The sequence below is a fragment of the Asparagus officinalis genome, chromosome 1 (assembly GCF_001876935.1).
Source record: "Asparagus officinalis chromosome 1, Aspof.V1, whole genome shotgun sequence".
In the NCBI taxonomy this organism is placed as follows: Eukaryota; Viridiplantae; Streptophyta; class Magnoliopsida; order Asparagales; family Asparagaceae; genus Asparagus; species Asparagus officinalis.
The window spans coordinates 100,481,466-100,506,600 of record NC_033794.1 but is presented as its reverse complement, the minus strand read 5'-3'; the positions used below and the strand labels follow the sequence as shown (position 1 = coordinate 100,506,600).

At 37.0% G+C, this 25,135-nt stretch overlaps 2 protein-coding genes across 3 annotated transcripts; both read right to left on the bottom strand.

Annotated features, from left to right (window-relative positions):
* Positions 14,950-22,928, bottom strand: LOC109828797. Of its 2 annotated transcripts, none has more exons than XM_020395737.1 (7): positions 22,700-22,928; positions 22,477-22,584; positions 16,810-16,917; positions 16,622-16,726; positions 15,975-16,427; positions 15,830-15,907; positions 14,950-15,230 (listed from the first exon to the last, which is right to left on the bottom strand). In XM_020395737.1, the coding sequence occupies exons 4-6, from the start codon at positions 16,712-16,714 to the stop codon at positions 15,839-15,841; spliced, it is 615 nt and encodes a 204-aa protein (XP_020251326.1). In that variant the 5' UTR covers positions 16,715-16,726; positions 16,810-16,917; positions 22,477-22,584; positions 22,700-22,928; the 3' UTR covers positions 14,950-15,230; positions 15,830-15,838. The 2 variants fall into 2 exon arrangements, with proteins under 2 accessions (XP_020251326.1, XP_020251328.1); XM_020395739.1 differs by lacking the exons at positions 22,477-22,584; positions 22,700-22,928 and adding exons at positions 16,992-17,204; positions 17,425-18,482.
* LOC109838190 lies at positions 17,169-20,305 on the bottom strand. Its single transcript, XM_020406653.1, has 7 exons — positions 19,960-20,305; positions 18,816-19,878; positions 18,628-18,697; positions 18,308-18,451; positions 17,741-18,204; positions 17,293-17,386; positions 17,169-17,204 (listed from the first exon to the last, which is right to left on the bottom strand). Exons 1-7 carry the CDS (start codon positions 20,303-20,305, stop codon positions 17,169-17,171), a joined length of 2,217 nt encoding a protein of 738 aa, XP_020262242.1.

Genomic DNA, 25,135 nt, shown 5'->3' with positions numbered 1-25,135 from the left:
TTGACGCGCAAGGCGTTGACGTTGCCTTTGGCGTGCTCTCTTTTACAGAATCGGTGTGCCCTCAACAGCTAAACTTTTGATGAAGGGGAGGCCTAAATCTACAGCTTCGACCTCGTCGGACGTTGGAGGGGCGTCACGAGGTGTAAGTGTAGCGACAGCGAGAGGATCTTGAATCTTCGAGCCCGAAGTCCAGTGAGCTTTCCCGGAATAGGAGGCCTTCCTTTGCTTGTGAGGAGAGGCAGATCTGGAGGAGGAAGAAGAGATATACTCTTCGAATTTTTGCTGGTCGAATTCGTATTTGACCTCTTCGTTCACCAGAATCTTAATCGCTGGTTGCGGCACGACAGCTTCAGTAGCGAAGCTATTGGCTCCCACTATGGTCGCCAGCTTGTTAGGGGAGAAAATTGATTTCGTTGATGAGTTCATTACAACTTTAAACGTTTACAACAAACTCAAAGAAATAGGGGGAGAAAATTGATTTCGTTGATGAGTTCATTACAACTTTAAACGTTTACAACAAACTCAAAGAAATAGTCTTTTTATAAGACTTTCAACAAAAAGTTCATTACAACTTTAAACGTTTACAACAAACTCAAAGAAATAGTCTTTTTATAAGACTTTCAACAAAAATTATAATTTTCCTTTCAACAAACGCAATGGACGTTTATCCTCTGCTGCTTGCGTGGGATCTTAGCCTGTGACGAGGATGTTGATATCCATGAACTTCCAAACGATCAGATCAGATCTGGAGCTTCGTAGATTCATGAATGAATCAAGAAACCAAAGCAATTATCTCAGCAACAGTGAGATAACCACTCTTCTCGAGATCACCGCAACAGGGCAATCTCAAGGGAAAGAACCAGGAACTGTAGATCTGACGAGCTCCTCTTCTTTATGCTGACAAACTCGATCCGATCTCCTCCTCTTCTGAAATTCATGCTCCTTCAGTCTTCAATTCAGCAGGGCTTCACCGACACTCGAGAATTCCAGATCTAAAAAAATAAAGGTCCTGGGGCTATATTTATAGGCTTTGGGACCTCTGTTTTCGAATAAGAACGATCGATTCACTCTTATCTTCAGTTGTAACCACTTAACCACGTTCTTGGTTGATATTTTATCAGTTGAAACAAATCTAGACGGTTAATGATCGAAAAACAGCTCAAAACAACCAAAAATAGGTTTTTGGGGTTGCGGACGCCCGCGGTGTCTCGGCCAAGCCGAGACACCTTGGGTGTCTTAGTTTTGCCTCTTGGCCTTGTTTTGTGTGTCTCGTTCGTTTTCACCGTATTTTTGTCATTTTAACTCGGAATCACGCGATTCAAAATGCGTAGGAAAGCTAACAAGGAGATCTACAAGCTCCCATAATTGAATCATATATGGAGTAGATGGGGCATGATGGGCGCTTTGTCTTTCGTAAGCGACGCGTAGCTCCTGATCAGTTCATGTTTTTGTTATTCTGAAGTTTCGTTGCTTCACACGGTTCGTCGACTCACTTCATGCGCTTGTCGATGTCAAATAAGCTTTTGTGACTTGGATAGTGATGTTCATCATCTTCTCTCTGTCTCGAGCAGCGTGCGGGAACCTATAGGTATTTTTAGACGCCTTCAAAGAGTGGGTGCAAACTCACACAGGCTTTCCTATTGATGGGGAGTTAATCTATGGGAATAGAGACTCTCACAACCGGCTTTGGAGGGAGTACTTTGAAGATAAGAAAGAAATGTTGAAGGACAAGGCAAAGGCAAAGGCCAGGGCTACAGAAGAAGCTGGTAGCATGAGGAAATATGTTGAAGAGTTACTGGAGACACTTGTTTAGTCAAGTGATAATAAGGACATTGAAGATTTTGTGCTTCTTCAGATTTTATACCAGTGTTCAATGATTTAGTGCCTGAACAGCTCACAAGGCATCCCAAGACAGTTGTTTCAATATATAGATAGTATTGAGAGAGTGAAGAACATTACGTGGGGTAAATTTATTTTTGACGAGACGAAGAGAGGCATTCAAATTATCATTGAAGGGTTGAGGAAGCCAGGGGTTACGTACGTACCCAGATGCATGCCGCTCATCCCTGTAAGTTGCATGTTCATATATGGTTTAACATTTTTTTTAGTTATTAATAGTTTTGGTTACAGGCATTAGATAACATATTCAAGATTGAATGTTAACAGGATATAGTGACAATTAACATGTTAACATAAAAGTTAACATGTTTAAGTGAAAGTTAACATGTACTCATGAATGTTAACTTGTAATAGTGAAAGTTAACCTTTTAACTCTGAAAGTTAGCTATTTAGAATGAAGTTGAATAAAAAGTTTTGACAGTTAGGAAAATTATGACAAATATTTGTTGCTTCTATTTTGACAGCTATGTTACTATGAGATGATAGGCATTAAAAACCAGTCCTAAACTTGAGATGGAAGCCTTCGTTGACTAATTAGGTAAGGGTCGGAGGGACGGCTAGATCGTTGAGGAGAGAGACAATTGTCTCCAAGGTAAAAAAATAAACATTAAGATTAAGGATAAACCAATTTCAACCAGTAGCCCATGGGGTAAAAAATACCCTCAAAGGGAGCCAGTAGGAAGAATAATACTAGCGCTCGTCTTGGAAAAGAAAGGATCTCACCTATATCATCTAAGAGTAAAGATATGGTGGTTTCATTGTCGAGGAAGAAGGAGAAGATAGAAAGGTAAAGGATGAGGAGCAAGCGAGGATGAAGGGCAGACTAAATAGCTCATCCGTAGGATACGTAAGCATCAATGACCCTTTACTAATTTTTCCATATTTATATTGGTTGAAATTTTGTAACTTCATCATTAATTCATTTTCAATTTGTATTGTTTCATGTTTGGTTTCTTTGTACAAGATAATTACATTGTTTCATGTTGAGTTAGTGCCCAATGTAAATGATCATGTTAGTACATGTATTTCCTTAACAATCATGATAACTTCTAACGTTTTATGTTATCTTTCATGAAGTTGTGCTCATGTTAGTTTTCAGATTAATATGTTAACTTTTCATAACTTTTATCCTTAATTTTGTGGATTTACATGGTAATGGGGACATGGTTATTTTTTTAGATTTTCTCCCATCATATTAGGGATGCGCTTGAAAGAGAAGATAAAGTAGAGAAGTTGACTAGTTATCAGCAAATTCAATTCTGGAGGAATACGACCAAATTAGATTGGAAATTGCTCCATGACACAAAGCGTGGTAAGTGCCTTCAATAGGATGCTTGCTCTAAGGCGATACATAGGCTGAACAGAAAATTGGAGCTCTACGAAGGAACTACTGACCTGGTTGATCCCGAAGACCTGAAGAAAAATGTGGAGGCTATTATGTCCAAGAGTGATAGGCATACAAGGGCTGCACATGTGAAGAGGAAAAGTAGTATTAATAGCATTGACAAGGGTGACGATGTCGATTGCTTTAATTATGACGATGTGTGCATTATTGATAAGGAAGCCTCTCATATTGCAGAGGATGTAGCGCAAGCAGAGCAGGAGGTAGATAAAGTTAACAAAGACGAGGATGAAGAGAAGGGAGGGAAAGATAAAGAAGAAGAGATGGAAGAGAGAGAGAGCAGGAGAAGAAAGAGGAAGATAAAGAGGAGGATGAGAAAGAGGAAGATGGAGAGCAAGAGCTGTTTGAGGAAGATAGAGAGTAGGAGAATAAAGAGGAAGATACAAAGCCATCTGAGAAAGAGGAAGATAGAGAGGAGTATTTTGAAGAGGAAGATAGAGAGCAGGAGATAAAAGTAGATGAGAAAGAGGAAGAGAGAGAGCAGGAGACGATTAAGGAAGGGAAGGAAGAAGAGAAGAGAAGTGCAGAGAAAGTGGAGGAGAAAGACTTGCTACAAGTTTATCAAAAGAGATTGAAGAAAGTTGTTTCCAAGGGGACAAGGGGACCAAGTACCAGTATCAGGACGCGATCTCAGCTAGTCCGGACCCCTTTCACTGAAGAAAAGAAGAAGGTAGCCCATCCAGATATAATTACAATTTCACACCACAAGGAGGATGATAGGAAAAAAATCAAGTACTACTTCAAGCATGATGAATGCACTTGGGATTTAAAAAAAACAGGAAAATCAAGAAGAATGAGGAGGCTTTGTTGAAGTTGCTGAACGAGGGTATTCCTGTTATTGATGATTTTAGCATACGCTTGGTTGATAGTGAAGGAACATTTGTTCACAACTTTAGAATACCCTATCATGTAGTGGCAAAGCTCACACTAGAGGAGAACAGATGGGTCTCAGAGTTTTGCAATCAGAAAGTTCATCAGTAAGTTTAATCCATGTAAACTAATGTTTCTATATGCATGTTTATGTTAACAGATACATGTTAACTTATGCCCACTTATGTTAACCTTTGGTAGAACATGTTATTGTTCACCGTTATATGTTAATGTTTCCAGAATTATGTTAACTTATGCCCATTTATGTTAACCTTTGCTAGAACATGTAAGCTTTCATTGTTATATTGTTATACGTGCACGTATCGATAACAACTGCTAATGTTTGTATCTTTCTGTCATGTATTGTTGTTAATACGTCAAATAGTAGCATTGATTCTTTGGAGATTCTCAATCTACTACGAGGAGGCTGTATTAATGACCATGCAAGTTTAATTATCTTACTATATGCATTTATGTCTTTTTTAAGTGTTGTGTTGTTATACAATTTAATGTGTATCTTATGTATGGCAGATTTACATGTCATGGAAGCTTTGATCGATAGAATAAGCACATGGCTAGATAGCCCAGAAATTGCTTCCCTGAGCCATAATTATGGGGTTGTATCAGTCTTCTTCTGCGTAAGTTAACTATTTTCTGCTACTAAGCTTCTTTAACTCCTGTTTATTGCTTGCATAACATTATATTCTTGGCAATACATCATAGCCTTTATGCAATCACTCCTGATTTCCCTCATATCTATACTTTATTTATACAAAAGCATGTTGCTATAAGGAAGAATATACTCCTTATCCCTCTTTTGCGTTAGGACCATTGGCATGTTGCTGAAGTCAGGTTGGATGAGGACATTATTAAGTATTACAGCTCAGTTGCCCACGATGCATATATTGAACCAGTGAATAAAGTAATTGGTTTCATGGATCATATGAAGTCTGGTTTTGATCCCGATAATGTTTGGAGGAAGTTCAGATATGAACCCGTCCCTTGCGAACAACAGTCTGGAATGTTAGTATTTCACAAGTTTATCTTTTTCATTGCACCCAGCATCATATATATAACAGAACATCATTTGTATCTCCGCGTTGCAGTTTTGATTGTGGGCTTTTCGTTCCCTTATACATGAAGGCTATAATCAATAGGGCTGATACGATTCAGGTAACCAATCCAGGAGACAATTCTGCCATCATCCGTGCCAGGCTTGTAGCCAAACTTCTTGTGGAAGGATGGGAACATAGACATCAAGAGGAGATTGGAGCACAGGATGGGTGAAAGTGTTATCATTATGTAGTAATTGAACAAGCTAACTATGGGAACAAATGTTGTCTTGTATATTAATTGAACAGTTATGGATGGGTGAAAGTTTAAAACTTGTTGTTATGGTATTTCTAAATAGGTTAACATATGTTGCTGAAAGTTAACCAGTTTCATCGAAAGTTAACCAGTTTTAGTGAAAGTTAACCAATTTCAGTCAAAGCTAACCAGTTTCATCGAAAGTTAACCAGTTTCAGCAAAAGTTAACTTGTCGCTCTGAAAGTTAACCAATTTGAGTAAAATTTAACATGGTAACCTGAAAGTTAACCACTTTGGATTAGATCAAATAGCTCTGAAAGTTAACCACTTTCAGTAAAAGATTACAAGTCGATGTTCAATAAACTTACAAAAAACAATGTTTAATTTTCATACCACAATTTTCCATTATGAACTGCACATGTTTCAGTTCATTTTCAACTTGCATATCACAATGTTTAAGCAAATTAGAACCACACAAAAACAACATAGAAAGAACAAACAAGTTTTTCATTTATATCACAATGTTTAAGCAAATTAGAACCACACAAAAACAACATAGAAAGAACAAACAAGTTTTTCATTTTTCAACTTCACGATTTGATTGCTTCAATGCTTTCTTCAATTGTTTTGTTTTGACTGCTATCTCATCTTCAACAGGTAATTCTTGGTGAACGGCCATGTTCTCCTTCATTGCATTAGCATTGTGAGCCCAAGCAAGAAACTTGTATTGTCTATTTGGGAACTTTACACATCCCCAGAAGTATCTACCTTTGTTGTTCCTATTTTTGCACTGCCTGAGGGGGGTTGAAATTTTTCAGAAACAACATACCTCTTCTAGTGCTTGAGATCCCTCCTCAGTCTTCATCTCACAATCTCAAAATGAGATTTGAAGGGATAACTGGAACAAGAGATAAGGTTTTAGTTGAGCTTTGCATAACATTATATATTGCATATGGAACAAATAGCTAGCCGTTGGGAATATGTCTGTTGGAACAGTTAATCAACTAGCTGTTGAACAGTCACCTAGATTTGAGAATGGTCACCAATTTAAACTCAAACTTTGGGGCTAAAAGGTAACCACTTCAGCTTTAAACTCAAACTTCAGGGCTAAAAGGTAACCACTTCAGCTAAAAGTAGTACAGAGATAGTTATATGTTAACATGTTCAAGTACAAAATTCAAAACATCTTGCTGACTTGCAGTAGAAAACAATTGTCTCACAATATATAGTCTAAACTTGTATAAAACTTATATTTCTCTAGCGTCATTCTTGTTGTAAGAAGCATAACACACTAATCACCGATGGGCTTGTTGCAAGTTGATCGGTTGTGCCCCTCAGCTTTGCATCGACCACATTTGAAGGGACGTTTCAAGACTTCTCTGTTGTTTATGTGTCTTGTTCTATTTCTTCCCCTCCTCTTCGTGGTAATTGGTGACAAAATCTGGATTTCATCCCTGGGCACACTCCACTTCTCATAATCTGGGATGTGATATATTATTTTAGCATAGCTCTTCTTAAACGCTTCTACGGACATGAACCAGTCACAATATTGATATACCTTCCTTTTCATATAAATGATGACTACACAAGCACGCACACAAGGAATACGAGTTACGTCCCAAGCATGGCAAGTGCATGTCCTCTTCTCCAAATTAACGTGAGTGGTTCTATGTGATTGCACTTCGAATATATCACCTATAGATTACTTAATCTCTAAAGTAGATCATTTTCCATATGTTCTCTAACAATCTGCTCAGCTTTAGGACAAAGATAGCTTGTCCACCTATGAGCCATTATGCGTCTGTTGTTCATGCGAGTCATAATTTGTTTACGAATATGCTCCATCATTTGCAAGATACACAATAATCGAGCTTCACGTATCCAGCTATTAAAGGATTCTGCAACATTAGAGGTTATATGACCATATCTGCAAGCATTCAAAATAATAGAAAGTATGGTCAGCATCCAATATATAATAAGATTAACATGTAGCCACAAAACTTAACCTTTAGTAGGGAACGTTAACATAACTACATGAAAGTTAACATATATTGGTAAACGCTAACATATATCGGTAAACGCTAACATATATCAGCGATAGTTAAACTACAGAAGGGAAAATTCACATATATCAATGATAGTTAACCTACAGAAGGGAAAATTCACTCATAATGATTGAGTGCAGTACCTAATGCCAGGGAAGAATATATTTGCCCAATGTTCTGGCGAGTAGTTAATTGCAATCTCATATGCAGCTGGAGACATCTCATATATATCCTTCATGTAGTCATTCCATTCCGCAACAGTATATTTATAGCAAGTTGATTGGAGCAAATTCCCCAAAACTTGTGTGTCATTTGCCTTCATTCCCAAAGCCTTTAGCTTTGATCTAAAATTTTCAACCAGGTGCAGAACACATCTTGAGTGAATTGCTTCAGTGAAATATTCTCTCACCTATTCTCGGATCCCCTTGTCGGCATCATAAATAATAACCAATTGATGGGGAGGATAGTATGGGTCTAGCCTTTCATACAGTATATACCACAGGCCTTGAAGGAACCATCTCCAATTATCAACATTTTCCTGATCACATATGCAATACGCAAGTGGAAATATCCCTTGGTCTCCGTCATATGCTATGGTGCTCAGGAGCGTGCCTTTGTATCTGTCTTTCAAAAAGGTCCCATCCAAAAATAATAGGGGTCTACAACCATTTAAGAAACCAACGATGCAAGCAGCATAACATATAATCAGTCTTCTGAACATTCCTTCATTCTGGTCGATGCAAATGTAGCTTCCTGGATTCGTTTCCTTCACCTTTTGCTCATACATATACAACAATGTGACCACATTTCACATAAATATAATACATTGGAACATAAGGGTAATATATATTAACATAAAAGCTCACAATTTTTGAAACATAACAGTCCACGGTGACAGCTGAAATATATATTAATGAAAATTAACATGAAGCATCGAAGAGAAATATATTGCACGATAAATTAACTACTAACATTGTGGGTGGATCGACTACGATCAAAATTTGTACATTTAAACAGATAACTGTAAAATTTACCATCTTAATTGATCGTAAGACTCATATCTAAAACTGTACATAGCCTCTTGTGCTCTTTCTTTGCCCCACCATATATCTTACTGTATTCAAGTCTCAATCCATATCGAGTGAGGAACTCCTTTTGCACATCTTTTGGGTGGATTTCATGTTGAACCTTTAAGACAGGTCACAATTGGGCTACTATGAATCTGCGAGATGCCCGTGATTGCCCTGACAAGTTAGTATGTTGTCCGCAACTATGTTCATTCACAAACCTTTTGATTGCAATACTTTTTTTATTTTTAACAGGAGATGCAAACAACATCCAAGGGCATCCATATGTCTCCTTATATTGACAAATAACTCGGATACATTTATTCTTTACAAATTCATAGTCAAACTTTTTCGCCATGGAATAGTATTACAAAGCTAGTCTCAAATCATTTACAGTTTCAAATTGTTAGCCGATTTCAGTTAATGTTGTGTGCCACCATTGAGGAATGCTAGAAGTGTTATTAAGAATATCATCAGCTCTCATTACAATCTCACCAGACGGGCAATCATTTTGGATTCTCTCTGAATTGGAAGCATTTCCTCAAGGAGAATGATGACAATATTCTTCATTCAAAGAGGCATCACTGCTACACAAATTAATCAACCAGTGAGATATCCTGTACACTATAGTATAACATTATCTTCTGATATTTTAAATTAACCATTTTTCATATAAATTAAAAAAGAGCAGTGGAATTTAACAGACACAATGCATAGTTAACTCGTTACGACGAAAGTTAACATGATCATACGAAAGTTAACTTGTTCACGTGAAGGATAACATATCTCGTCGAAACTTAACATGAAAGATGAAGAGTTAACGTATAACCATCGAAGATGACAACTATGTTTTTCGACTGTGCATCGAAACCTAAAATAATAATTTTTACATCACACAACCCTAGTTTTTACCAGAGTTCATTGTTTACATATAAATCAGTAATAACTTTGTGCTTTTTTAAGAAGTAGGACACTCCATGTTATCAAAAACTTGTATTTGAATCTCCGTACAACAAGTGTAAATATTGTGATCCAACATGCACTTCATGATAGGAAGAATATAGCATTAACACATAACGACACCGTGCACATCAAGTATTTGGCGGCCGTTGGGGGTTGTTGACAGTTATGAGGACAATTATGAGGTGAAATTGAAGGGATTTAAAGCGCATAAGGGGTTTTGGAAAGATGAAGGGAAAAAACACTTAAAATGTTTTTTGATTTTTCCTTAAAACCTGAAATCAATATGTTTACATCACACAAAGCTCAATGTTATAAAGCGCATAAGGGGTTTTGGGAAGATGAAGGGAAAAACACTTAAAATGTTTTTCAACTTTGCCTTAAAGCCTGAAATCAATATGTTTACATTACACAAAGCTCAATGTTATAAAGAGTCATTAATTATACATTCCACTAATAACTTTTTGTTTTTTTTAGAACTGGAACACTCTATATTAACAACAGTATTAACAGCAGCTTGCATGTGAACTCCGTACAACCAACATTTCGATTGTACTCCAACATGCACTTCAAGTCATCTTCATTATCAACTGAAAAACTTAGGTTGGGGTACCTCTCAGATTTATATATCAATGATAAAGCTTCTTCAGGTACTTTCAGCCTTTCAGCTACATCAAATTTCAGTTCATAAAACCTTGTTGTCGAGCATAGCTTTAAGAATATGGCATTCTCGCCTAAAGACACCATACAAATCAAGTCGTTGGCGGCCATTGGGGATGGTTTAGAGTTATGAAGACAGTTATGAGGAGTAATTGAGGGGATTTAAAGAACATAAGGGTTGTTGAAAGTTGAAGGAAAAAACCTTAATTTCATAAATGAGAGAGTGAGAGATAAAATTAGCCAATTTATAACTCATGATGGTGAAGCGCACCAGTAATGGATGGGCAACCTGTCCCCCCCCCCCCCCCCCCCGCGCGCGCGCTTTTTCGCCATCTCTTCGTTCTTAACTACGATGGGAGAGGTCGGTGATCATTTAATCCCTTGTAGTTGGTTTCCTGTGAGAGAGAAGAGGGAATTTACGGGATTTTTGTCAAAATACACACACTGTATGTATAAAGGAGGGCTAAAGGGGTTGGGCCACACAACAAACACAATTTTAGGGTTAAAGCCCAAGGGGATTAATTGGTGGGGCTGGGCCACTTCAAGGTCTCCAATTTAGGGCCTAGACACAATTTTCTCTTCATCTTTTCATATTGTTAATTGAATCATTTGTTGTTATCTACATATTATTATATCTATAAATGAATCAAAAATCAGAATTAACTATCCTATAATTCTAACAACTACAAACAACAATTTTATTAGACAGTTATAGACCGTTAATTTCTTGGTAATTAGGTGTATGGTTAGAAATATTGAATATATAATTTTAATTTCCATAAATTTTAGAATGTATAGATCATATGGAACGGCATAGATCCTTAAAAATCATGATCAAATATGTATTTTCATTAAGAACTCTGCTATTTGGCTCGCGGTTCAACCGCGAGCCCTCAACTCGCATAGAGGTGAACAGGGGCCCCCCTGTTCACCTCTCTGCGAGTTGAGGGCTCGCGGTTGAACCGCGAGCCATATAGCTTTTTTGTTTCATTAATGAGTATAACTAAATTAGACCCTGTGTGCATTGTAATGTAAACATACACTTTATCTATTTTTACTGGTAAATTTCACAGAACCCCCATTAAGCTTGGCCAATTATAAGATAACCCCTAAGAACTGTCACTTGATCCTTCTTATACATTATAAGTTTCATTGTTTTAAAAAAATAAACCCAAAACATATTCAGAACTTTCAACTAATCTCTTTAACGGTGTTAGATGAAATTGTAAAAGGACCAAAAATACCCTTTTCAACTTGGCAGTATTATTAGATAATTGAATTAATGAGGTCTAGGTTCAGAGGCCGGGTTTATCTCAAAATTGGACTGAACTTAATAGGGATTCTGTAAAAATTATCTTTAAAATTATTCAAACGGACATGATTTTTTTCCTTTTTTTTGGGCGGGTGTTTGCGGCCAGTCGGGGCGAGGGGGTTGGCGGGGCGTGTTCCATCAGTCGACATTTTGATCATGTCGTACGCACGTCATTTCACATGCACAATTAGATTTAAAGGTTTAAATGTGGCAATTAGGAGGTTAGCTCACAAAATTATTAAGGGAATTTAGCTATATTTCTATAGTTACGGGGTTCATCTCAAAATGGGCCAACATTAAGAGGATTTAGTGAAATTTACCTTTTCTTTAATAAATATACATACAAGTCAATAACATGGATAGCATTAATTTCATTAAGACACGCATTATGAACGGCGAGAATCACGCTCAAAATCAACTTGAAGCAGTACGTGTTGTTGGGCAATTTGCTTCTTCCTTTTTTGGGGATTGGGAATGGATAAAAAAATTAGGCTTAATTACACAAAACCCATGGAACTCTTGAGGAGTTGTAGTAAATTCTCATCAACTTTTTTTACTAGATTAAACCCTTCGAACTTTTGAAGTTATTGCACATAAGCTCCAATGAACTATTTTGTTTCACAGATCTTATCTTATATGAAATTTTATCTTTTAATTCTCAAATTAGCACCATCAACTTGTAACATGTAAGCACAAGATAAAAAAAAGTAGACGAAAGATTCCATCTTTGTCCTAGTGGCGGGCAGGACCCACAGCCACGAGGTAGTAGGGGCAATATATTATAAATAAATAAAATATAAATCCGCTAAAATAAATTTATTGATATATTCTAACATAAAAAAAAGATATTTTACAATTATTCTTGATTTGTTTATATATTTTTAAATCTTTGTACAATCAACTCAATTTCAATCCAATTTCAATCGTCTTAAATATCTCCATTTCAATATAAGTTACTAAACAAGCATCCAACCAACCATCTCTCATTTGATTGTACAGGTGAGTCTTCACAATATTTATTGCTGAAAATATTCTATGGGTTTAACACTTTAACTAAATGAGTCATGTCAAAGTCTATGCAATTAGAAAAAGCCAAATATTTAACAAAATGAGTTTCTATTTAAACTAGCGTGCCATGAGAATAAAAAGTATAAATTATTTAAACATATAAGTGGACTATAATAAAATTAAATCATGTTTTGAAGTATCGTTACAAGGTTATATGCAACAACTACTAAAGTTCATATAACTCCTTAAACTCAGTGGAGTTTAGTGTAATAAAAAAATTAAGTTTATTGAAGTTTTGCTGCTGCTACCCAAAAGTTAAAAAGGAGGGAGTATCTCATGGGATACAAGCAGACCCCATAGGATTCCAAGGTCTCCTATTTGGATCGATGCGTTACGACTATTCAAGAAAAAGACTACTTTCAGATGCTTTCAACTTTTAAGTTTTCACATGTGCAGACTTCCCCAACTTCTAGCAACACTGGATTTGTAAAAGTGGGACTTCTCTCTGAAAAGATGGTGTTTGGGATGTTGTACATAATAAGGAAAACATTCTCCTAATTTTCATTGTTGGAGAAATTTAAATAAAAGACTGTTTTTAAAATATGATTAGCAAATTCGATCGTTCTTAAATAATGAGAAAAATCAACTTTTTTCTAGCATGTCATCAATGCTGGTTAAAAATTGGTCGATTTTTAAAATAAAAAACCATCTTCAAAATACACAGGACTGTTAGTCTCATCTAATTAACAATTGCTAATTATAAAAGTAATTAAGCTCAGAATATACACGGGGCTATTAGTCCCCTGTATTCATTCAAAAACCCATTTTCATATCAACACCATTGCCCAATCCCTCTTCTAGATCTCCTCCCTTCTCTTCTCATCAATCTCCTGCAGGGCGGTGGTCAAAGGGCGAAGGTCGAGGGAGCCTTGAGGGCGAAGGTCGATCGACGATGAGGGTCAGAGCGGTGGTCGAGGGTGGCCTCAAGGGCGGTGATCCAGGGAGCCTCGAGGGTGAGGGTCGAGGGTGATGGCTATGGTCAATGGTGACCTCGAGGTTAGTGGTCGAGGGAGCCTCGCTGGTAAGGGTCGAGGGTGAGGATGGTGGTCAAGGGCGGTCTCCAGGGCTGTGGTCGAGGGTGAATTGGATGAGAGAGAGGAGAGAGATAAAGAAGATGGTCGAAGGAGAGAGTGCAACGTTGAAAATTTTAATTAACGAGACTAATTACACGGGACTACTACTTCCGTGTATTTTGAAGATGATTTTTTTCAAACTCGACCTCTTTAACTAGCATTGATGATGTGGTCAAAAAAAGATCGATTTTGCACATTGTTTAGGAAAACGGTTGATTTTGATAATTATATTTTTAAAACGGTCTTTCTAAAAAAATTATCCTTTTATTGCTAGTAGCAATCGAGTATCTGCTATTATTGCTCATTAGTTGCCGAGGTGGATGGAATATCTCATGCTCTGTATTATTCAATCAATGACTTACGTATTAATAATAACTGAATAATGGATGATTTCGAAAAATGAAATTCTTATTTGGAATAACCTCACCAAAAGTAATGGCAATGTCCTGGAGTTTTTGGACTATTTGTTGTGTTTCTATATTTAATTTGGTTTCTTTGGAATGAACAAAACAAGGAAGTTTCTATATTTAATTTGGTCAATTATGCAGTTGGATACGGATCGTGAGTTTTCCAAATGAGGGATCGATTACAGTACTTGACAAATTTAATGAGTTTGGTAGACTCGGATTTTGAGACAGAGAACAAGTGTTTTTTCTTATGAGACTGTAGGGCACGGAGATCTTTTTTGTATCGTGGATATAATTATCCACTAAAATTTGGTTGCTCACTGGTACAAAACGACGTATTCCAGACGGAAAATTTCGTCTGGGATAATTAGAATTCCGTCCAGAAAACTTATTCCAGACGGAATTCCGTCTGGAATACGAGTCTAATTTGTTTCCGTCTAGAATACAGTATTCTAGACGGAAATTCCGTCTAGAATGTATTCTAGACGGATTTTAGTAGACGGAAAAAAAAACCATCTATAATACATTACAGACGGATTTTTTCCGTCTAGCATAACTATCCCAGACGGAAGTTTTCCGTCTGAGATAATCTACATCTCAGACGGAAGTTTTCCGTCTGGGATAATTATCCCAGACGGAAATTTCCGTCTGGGATAATTATCCCAGACGGAATCCTATACACGACGACTTTACAACCCAGACGGAAATTTCCGTCTGGGATGTAAAAAAGCCGTCTGGGATATTGTGTGCAGTTTTCCAGCTTACAAATCTATAAATCCAGCTTACAAATCTGTAAATCCACTCAAATAACCCTGTAAATCCAGCTTACAAATTAACCAACCACACCAACATGATAACTATCCACAAAACAACTTAAATAAATCACACAACAAAGTAACACATGTTTTTTCATAAATAAATCACACACCAACATGATACCAACCACATATATACTTTGTTTTTTCACACAACAAAGTAACACAATGTCAACTTATAAATTTGCCACACATACATGTATAAATTTGCCGCACAACTGAATCAACTCACTATTTGTTTTGGGCTCAACACAAAGAAGGTTGTGATTTAAAAATACAATGACGGTTTACAAACCGATATCCAAGTCCATTTTCTCCAGAGAAGCTCAAAGAAACACATGCACCTGCACGATAAAAAAGAAGGTGACATTATTTTTAAGAATATGATATATTCCTAAATTTAGAAGTATGCTTAGTAATAACTAAACATGAGTCGATAACTTTATAGCATGAATTTGGTGGTTATATAGGTTATATCTCGTATTTTTATCTTTTTCCTCGCAGTATATGGTTGTTATGTCACTTTCATGAGAACTGGCCAGTTCTCATGAAAGTGACATAACAACCATATACTGCGAGGAAAAAGATAAAAATACGAGATATAACCTATATAACCACCAAATTCATGCTATAAAGTTATCGACCAGAAAACAATAGTTGTCGATGTGGGAGATTTTTTATACAAATCTCAACCTGAAATAAATCACCTAATCCCATTTCCAAAACACCGCCCAAACCTGAATATAATGAGTGTGACTTCCAAAACACCCTCAGTGATAAATTACATCTCATATTATAAATCCACAGAGCATGTAAATCCAAATCTGAATCCTGTTCTTTTAACACCCCATGCATAAAGTCAAGTATCAACATTTAAGCGCATAAAATATCATATTCGCACAAGACACATACACACATACACACATACAATTAACTAACTTACCAACCAAAATCAAGAGTCATCATCATCGTCAAGTTCCCTCCTCTGCACGTCACTACTGCTTCCTCCAGCAAGTCCAGCCTGAAAATAAATAGATTTACATTTAGAGAATGAAATTCAACAAAATAATTGCTTGTCTGTAATTTACCTGTGCGCCAACGTCTAAATCTAATTGGTCCAAAACTTCTTCAAATAACTCAGCTGAAATCTTCCCGGACAAGCATAAAACGATGTGTGTAAAAACATCGTCGCAGGTAGGGGATGGAGGCAAATCTGAACATATAGCCGTCGTCATCTGCATGAGTAATGTACGGTCAATCTTACCGCGCAGATAACGGTTGACGCGCATAATTGTAGAAGATGCAAGTGTTCTGTCTGATGATGTTGTCGCAGTCGAGGCTGTCGAGGATGCCGTGGAGGATTTTCTTGAGGTACCCCGCTGAGCTCCAATCCCCATCAATGGAAATCTGCCCCGGTTATTATACCCCATCACATTCATTGCAATGGCATTATTTTCCTCTCTAGACAAGACATGAGGATCATCAGCAGCTTCTTGGGTAGCACGTAGTGCTGCATCCTTCGACGCGACAGCAATATTATCCTAAATCACATAAGAAAAATAGATATATATTGATTTGTTAAATAATGAATGTGGCCCTGTAAAAAGCCGTGGGTGGAAATGCGATTTTTTTTTTAAGAAGCCTGATTTCAAAGTACAACAGTTTAAACTATTAATTAATGAAATGTACAACAACATAATAGTTATTATTTAATGATTTATTGAAAAATAATTACCACCAAAACCATGTTTTCTTTAATCTTGTCTTCGTTTTTATATGTTGAGTGAAAGGTGCTGTAAGCTAACTTCGCCTTCAAATTGATCGGCATTATGGGCTTCCCCTACAAAATATAATAGTAAATGTCAAAAAGTTTGGTCATATTGAAGGTTGTAGCATGTGAATACAACAATGTAAATATTATACCGTGTCTCGACAATAACTATACTCAAGATTGGCAAAGGACGTCGATCCCAAGTGGTGGTCAAGCTTCCGCTTGCTATGTCGGTTCGTCGAGCCCTTCTTAGATTTATCCTACAAAAAAAAGGTGTTAAAATGAATTGCATTTACAATATGCTTTTGTACGCAACCTGATAATGTACTCATACATGTGCGGGCTCGGTATCCCAATAAAAAAGAAGAGACGTGAAATGATCGAGATCCACCCTCTCATCGAGATTTAAAAATCTCTGCCAATCTTGGGTATATTTATCATATGTATAAACCTTCAGCTCATGTCGCCACTGTTTGAGCACGGCCTCAACATTGATATTGAAGACATAGTGTCACGCCCCAGGGTAGTCCTCAAGACAATAGTATTTCTACAATTTTGCATGTAAAAATATAAGATATCTAAGCATTTTGTAAACGTATTCTATATCAAAAAATACCGAAGTAATGATCATATACCATCAGCTCTGTCCATATATCCTCGTATGCGGACCATGGAAGCTCCTTGAATTTGAAGTACGGGTTTATGACTTGGGCCCGCCGTAAATGTATTCTATATCAAAAAAAATCAAAGAAGTAATGATCATATACCATCAACTCTCTCCATATATCCTCGTATGCGGACCACGGAAGCTCCTTGAATTTGAAGTACGGGTTTATGACTTGGGCCTGCCGTACTAAAATGCCGATGTAGTTATTAAATTTTTTTGACCACAGGCCGATCGGCAAGTTATCAACCCACTGAAGAATTCCCCGAAAGCCTCTCGGTGCCTGTTTGGAATCAGGCTTGCTTCCACCACATTTAAATAACATTCGCGCACAAAATGACATACATAATATACCTTCTACAACTTGCTATTTTCGTATTGAACGAGGTATTGTTTGTATTGTTCGGGCTATATTTAACGTTGCCTGCTTTCGTCTACTAGTAGTTGATTCTAGTTGCACATCTGCCTCTGGTTCTCTATCCCTGGCTAAAATTGGGTTGTCAGCGTGAACCTCCGCATCTGTCATATCAAGCATGACATTCTGAGGGTAAGAGAACATCTGCCAAATTTCATCAGAAGAACCAATTGGTTCATTGTCCTCATCACTATCGGCGTTATTATTAGGGAGGACAATAGATCTTGGCTCCTTGTATAGCACGACCCAATCGGCGGCAACCTTTGGGTCTTTCACATAGAAGCACTGGTCCGCCTGTTCTGCGAATATGAACTTCTCATCTAGATATATCTCTTTGTCGAGGTTTACTAGTGTAAACCCATAATGATCCTTGCGCGGTTTGGCAGGACTCCAGCGAACCTTAAACATGCAATAATTACGCTGACTTTTTTTACCATAGCCGTAAATTATCTCTACAATATCTTCTAACTGGCCATAATATAAGATGTCAGCTTCAATTGGGTTTTGATCTCTTATGCTAGAAAAACATTCCTGAGCAAAACAAACCATGACCCCCACTATTTTGCGTTACCCTCTTATCATTGGTCGCCACTGTTTTAAACTTATACCCATTAATGATGTGTTCACTATATCGTCTCACTTCATAGTAAGGACATTGTGTGTGAACTAAAATATCTTCAGAGATTACGGCACCAGCAAGAACGTCTTTATCAACCTAATTCAAGCATCAATTGAATAAAATGATCTCCGAGTTAGCTTAAAATTTTAAAAATAAAAAATACAATGCTACTTCTACGCTACTTACATCGGTTCTGAACCAATCGGGAAAATCTTTGATGTGTTTTTTTTGCGCATGTAACGTGATGCAAACGTATGACATTCGTTGGTCACGTAACCTTCAGCCATAGAACCCTCAGGATGAGCTCGATTGCGAACTAGACGCTTCATAAACCCCAAATATCTACAATAATTAAAATTTTATGAACTACAAATATCTAATCTAAAGAAAATCATGAATATGATTAATATTAGCTGTATACATTGCATATGAAATTAATGCACTGGGTGAAGTCCCTTACCTCTCAATTGGGTACATCCAACGGTAAGATACAGGACCCGCAATGATTGCCTCGCTAGCTAGATGTTGAGTAACATGGACCATGACCGTGAAAAAGGAAGGAGGAAATATTAACTCCAGGTTGCACAAAATTAATGATATTTTTGTTTCAAGCTTTTTAAATTCCTTCACATCTATAACTTTTGAGCACAATTTTCTGAAGAACCCACAATACTCCATGATAATTTTCGATGCTTCTTTCTCCATATTATTACGCAATGCAACCGGGAGCAATTGATGTAGAAGAACGTGATAATCATGGGTCTTTAGGCCTAAGAGCTTCCTCTCCTGCACCTGGACATTATTTGATATATTAGCTGAATACCCATCCGGTGATTTTACTGATTTGAGGACCTCACAAAATCTCTGCATCTGCTCGGTCGACATCGTAACATGAGAGGAAGGCTTATGTTTTTTCCTAAGTCCAACATCTTGTGCTTGCAAATCTTCCCGGATATTCAATGCAGCTAAGTCTTGTCGAGCCCTTAGGTCATCATTTGACTTATTAGGATCTTGAAGGAGGGTTGAAACTATGTTGTCGCAAACATTTTTCTCAATATGCATGACATCCAAGTTATGCCTGATTTTAAGCTTTTGCCAGTATGGCAGCTGGAAGAAGATACTGAATTTACTCCATCCCTTTGGTAATTTATCGACTCTATTATCAACATGTGCCCGTTGGAATGCTCTCTTCCTCTTCAGTGTCTTTTTCTTTTTACCGGAGCCTCTAACTTTGAGTGAGTCGTACTTAGAATATCGGTTCTTACCAAATCTAATTTTAGGAAGATGCTCAAGCAACTTTACAATATCAGCACCGGTCATTTGACGTGGTTTATTCCTAGTCTCAACAGTGCCGTCAAACTTATTGCTCAATTTTCTGTATTTATGGCCCGAGGGCAACCATCTCCTGTTGAACCAATAACAACACTTTCGACTATATGGTAAGTGAAGGCCTTCAAATTCTGGGCCACATACTGGACAAGCAAACTTGCCTTTTGTAGACCAACCAGAAAGATTAGCATAAGCTGGAAAATCATTAATTGTCCACATTAGGATAGCACGAAGTCTAAACGACTCTTTAGCATGGGCATCATATATCAACATACCCTCCGACCATAACTGTTTTAGCTCATCAATTAAGGGCTCTAAGTAGACATCAATATCATTACCCGGTGCATGCTTACCCGGTATCAGTAATGAGAGTATCATATACGGTTGTTTCATACAAAGCAGTGGGGGTAAATTAAATGGCATTAAGACAACTGGCCATGTAGACCAACCTGAACTCATAACCCTGAACGGATTGAATCCGTCGCTAGAAAGCCCAAGTCTGACATTTCTGCATTCATGAGCAAAATTGGGAAAAGTCTTATCAATATGCTTCCAAGCCTCTGCATCAGCTGGATGTCTCAGCTTACCATCTTCTATACGGTCTTCTTTGTGCCACCTCATGTTCTTAGTGGTGTCTTTGTTCATATACAGACATTGCAATCTGGAAACTAACGGGAAATGACGAAGCACCTTAGCTGGAATCATGCTCTGCTGGGACATTGACTCTGTTGGCTGCCTTGTTGAAGAGCGGGTTTGTTGTTTCCATCGAGAAACTCCACATGTTGGACATTCCTAAGGTCTTTATTATCCTTGTAGTAGAGAATACAATCATTGGGACACGCATCAATCTTATTGTAATCAAGCCCCAAATCGGAAACTATTTGCTTTGCCGCATAAGTTGTTTTAGGAATGCTACGCTCTCCTCCTGGAACTACCTTCCGTAGTAAATCAAGAAGCATTTCAAAATGAGTATTTGCCATTCCACTGAGGCTCTAAATATGTAAGAGCTCCAACATAAATGAAAATCTGGAGTACTCGGTGCAACCCTCATACAAATCCTTTTCACTATCCTCTAGTAGTTTCATTATACGATCCAAGTCCTCAGGAGCATGAGCGTCTTGGACATCAACTATGATATCATCTTCATTGTCATTGTTAATATCATATTCGGTATGGTCAGGTCCAATATCAGTCTGTAAATTTACGTCTGTATCATCTATCCTGACACCATGACTGGTATCGACATGCACATCCGGGACTTCATCTTCGGTACGACCTTCCCCGTGATAGGACCAATATTTATATTCCTCGTAAAAACCAGAGTTTGCTAAGTGACTTCGTATCTCATCTTTATTTTTCAGCTTCATATTCTTACACCTATAACAGAGGCAGTACATTGCACCGCTACTTAAATTTTTTGGGTTCATTTCGGCATACTTCATGAAGGCTTCACATCCATCCCTATAACGTTGATCACGAAACCGTTCACTCCTAGGGATATCTATCCATGACTTGTTAGGAATTTTCCTCATCTGTAGGTAATATATATTTAGAAACTCTATTTGAGAATAGATAGTATACCCATAAAATTTTCTGTATTCAAAACATACGTTGGTGCATTTAAGTATCGGCATTAAGGTATGGTTGAAACTTATTAAGGTATGGAGACTAATTAGCACACTCTAACGGCTGTCATAGGAAGGCTTCTATTCATTAAGAATATAATAGTGCTTACATCCAACTTCATATACTTTGTATGATTTCATTTCTTAAAAATTTCGACAGCACCTGCCCGCTGTTCTCCATGTACACTGTGCGGATGTTATTATGCGCACTGACAACATATCAAAACGCAGAACAACATACGCTTATTGTACACGGAGAACAACAGGTACGGGCTGCCAAAATTTTTAAGAAATAAAATCATACAAAGTATACAAAGTTGGATGTATGCACTACTATATTCCTAACCCGTCCGAGAAGGATAGATCCAATAATTACAAATTTCTATACCAATTCATTTCTATTATAATATATAGTGAACGATCAATTTCGAGTAGGAAAATTTACCTCTTACCCAAATTTGACTCGTTCATCTTATATTATAACCTCAAAGATTTGGCTGTAATTATTGGACGGGAGTCTAGGGTTAACGTTGTATTTGTTACCTAAATTTGATATATAACACATTATTATATAATATTGCGTTATATAGCACTCTATTTTTTGAAAATTTTTTCTTCCATAACTCACACATTTTCACCATAATACACAACAAATAGTTAGATATAGTGGAAATGAAACAAATATAAAAACTCTATCTAAAACCTTTTGATATAGTATAAGTATAGTCAATTAACATCATCCAAAATCAATTTATTGCATTTTTTTAAACACAACAAGTGCTAGCAGTGATGGCGCCAGAAATTCGAGGGGCCAACATACATAAGTGTATATCTTATTTCATTAAAAAAAAGAGAACACTGACTTCAGACGAGTAAATTTTTATGCATTCTCATTGAACGTCTAGCTAACATAATTTATCATATATCCTATTAGCCATAATGAGTTTCATCAGTCCTGAAGGCTAATGATACCAGATCATTCAGACACCAAGAAAATCAGTTCACAAATTTCTGATTTATTTTGAGGCCTGCAGATGGGTAATATCCAGGCAGTGAATACAACATATATTATTATTTTTTTGTTGTGGCTGGGATCTCGATGTTGTACTTGATGAGGCAGTGAATACAAACCATGGCTACTTGTTGCGTACATAAGTAAAATCATACCGCAGGGGGAGAGGGGGCCGGGACAAGAAAGGAAGCCGATATTTGTAGTCAAGCGTTGGTGGTTGTCCAAGTTACAGGTTTGTAGGAGACCAACATTTGTTCCATAGCCTGCAAGACCAAGACAAATTGAGAAGAAAACAGGGTAAATGAAAACAGTGTAAATACAAACAAATCAATTGAGAAGAAAACAGTGTAAATCGCTAGAAGGATTCGAACCCACGACCTTTAGATCTGGAGGAAGGAGGCGACGACGATGCTCGCGGACGAGAGAGGAGGCGACGACGAAATCTCCACCTTCCGGTTCCTGCGATTCGGTCAACGACGACGTCGGGAGGGAAGCGACGGCGAGGACGGGAAGTTTTCCGACGGCGACGACGATGCTGATAGCGATCCGAGGAAGGAGGCGAATTAGATCTGGGGATTTAGGGATTTAGGGGATGAAATGGAATTAGATCTGGGGATTTTTTGTTATAAAGGGTACCAAATATCCTAGACCGAAATTTCCGTCTAGGATAAATTCTAGACGGAAAATTCCGTCTAGGATATTCAAAAAATTTCAAAAAAAATTTAAACATATTATTCCCGTCTGCAATACTATTCTAGACGGAAATTTTCGTCTAGAATAGTATATTGTAGACGGAAATTTCTTGACGGATTTTTTCCGTCTAGTATAGTTTATCCCAGACGAAAAATTTTCCGTCTGGGATATTCCGTCTGGGATACTCGTATTTTTACTAGTGGCTGTTGTTTTCTAGATTTTCATTCCTTCTTTGTCGGGGTTTATTCTGGGCGACTATTCGCAACATTTTCAATCTTATATACTCTTTTGCATTATTTCTTAATGTAAGAATATAAAAATATCAACCTCAACTCTCTCATCAAAACTCCGGAGTTTTAGTGTAATGATTAGAGAAATTTAATTTAAGATGGTATCAGAACAGTCTGTGTTTAAATCACATTGACCACGAATTTGAAACGGATTTTCTAAAAATTGACACCTATATGTGAGTTTAGGTTTCGGCCCATTAAAAAGGCCCTCGGTCTGGGCAACCTACGGGCGCATGTTAAAATATAGAAATATAATCTTAAACTCTTCCGGTAACCCTGGAGTTTTGATTTAATAGTTAGAATGACTTAATTTAAAATTCAAAAAAAAAGAGAAAAGAAAGAAAAAGTACATTTTCTCATGCGAGTTTGTAGGTATAAATTTTCCTATACATTGTGAATAATCTGATTTTTTTTAACTAATATTTTCTTTCGGGAATTCTCTTTAGATGATGATTGGTTATTTTCTTCCTCACTCAAGATGGAACTATAAGAACTATAAAAAGTTAAATATTTCATTTTCCAAAAAATAAGAAATGGTCAATTATGGATTGACCTTTTGTACTGTTGCAAGATAGATTTCCGAGTGAAATCTTTTTAACTCTCTTACTCTAGGTCTATTTGGGACAAATGTTTTGATGTTGTTGTCATATCCAAATCTTCTCTAATTAATTAGATAAAAATTAAAGAGTATTTAATTACTCTAATCTATACTGTCGATTCAAATTTCAAGGGACGATCACTATTATTTTGAAAACCACTATTGTGAAAAACATTATTATGATAGTGTTAAATCTTACATGTTGTATCTAATCACCACAAATCTAAATGGATAGTGTAGATTTGTGTAATTGAATACACTTTAATTATTACCTAAAAGATAATTTTCTATTTTAATGAGCATAAAAGAGTTACAAAAGATTCACCTAGGGGCTCTATATTCGAAGATAGAACAACAGGGGTCTATCGGGAATTGGCAATGATACAAGTAGTTTATCCGCAATTAACAAAAAGAAATCAACTGCTTTATTTGTTCATTACAAAAGGCCATAGTCTAGTCCCTTGTAGACCATTTATACGTTATTTTAGTCCTTACGATACAATAATTTTACATGGGATTGATGCCAAGAGTTGACCAGGAAAAAGAGGAGCAATTTATAAAATCGATATAAATTACCTACTTTTATAGCCGGACTAGGTGCGCACTGTAATTGATATAACAATATACTTTCTTAATATATACCGATACCAATTTAACAGCATCACGATGCATTGATGTGAATCGATAACAACTTGAATATTGTCCTGATTGATCTGACGTAATTTTAACAAGGCTATTGTTGATTGTTTAAATCACATAGTTAAAAGAGAAAGTAGATAGGAATTGAGTTGATATAGGGGACGCTCATTTTTTCGAATATCCGATTTGGAGTTGAGTTGTTCGTCCTTGCATGCGTAACAACTTGTAAGAGGACGGGAATTGGTCCCCCCATTATTTTTCCGACAATCAAGTCACCTAGGTGCTTGAGTGGGAATATGCAAAAAATATGGCGAAAGGGAGAAAAATACTGAGAAATTACTTACCATTGTATTTGGAAAAGTTTTTCTTTTTATAGCAAAGCAAGAGAGGTAGTCTAGCCTTTTTGGCTGAGCCTGAGCTGGCGGCTGAGTCAGCATCTACTTTACATGTGTCGATCGTGGATCGGCTGTGTGATGAGCGTTGTCAATTCGTCATTAATGAGATGCGATAGGTAGCGCACGAAGCCGGCGGGTCCAATGTGTCATAAACAGTATCGGGGATGGAGAAATGATGGCGTATGCCAAGTATTTGATG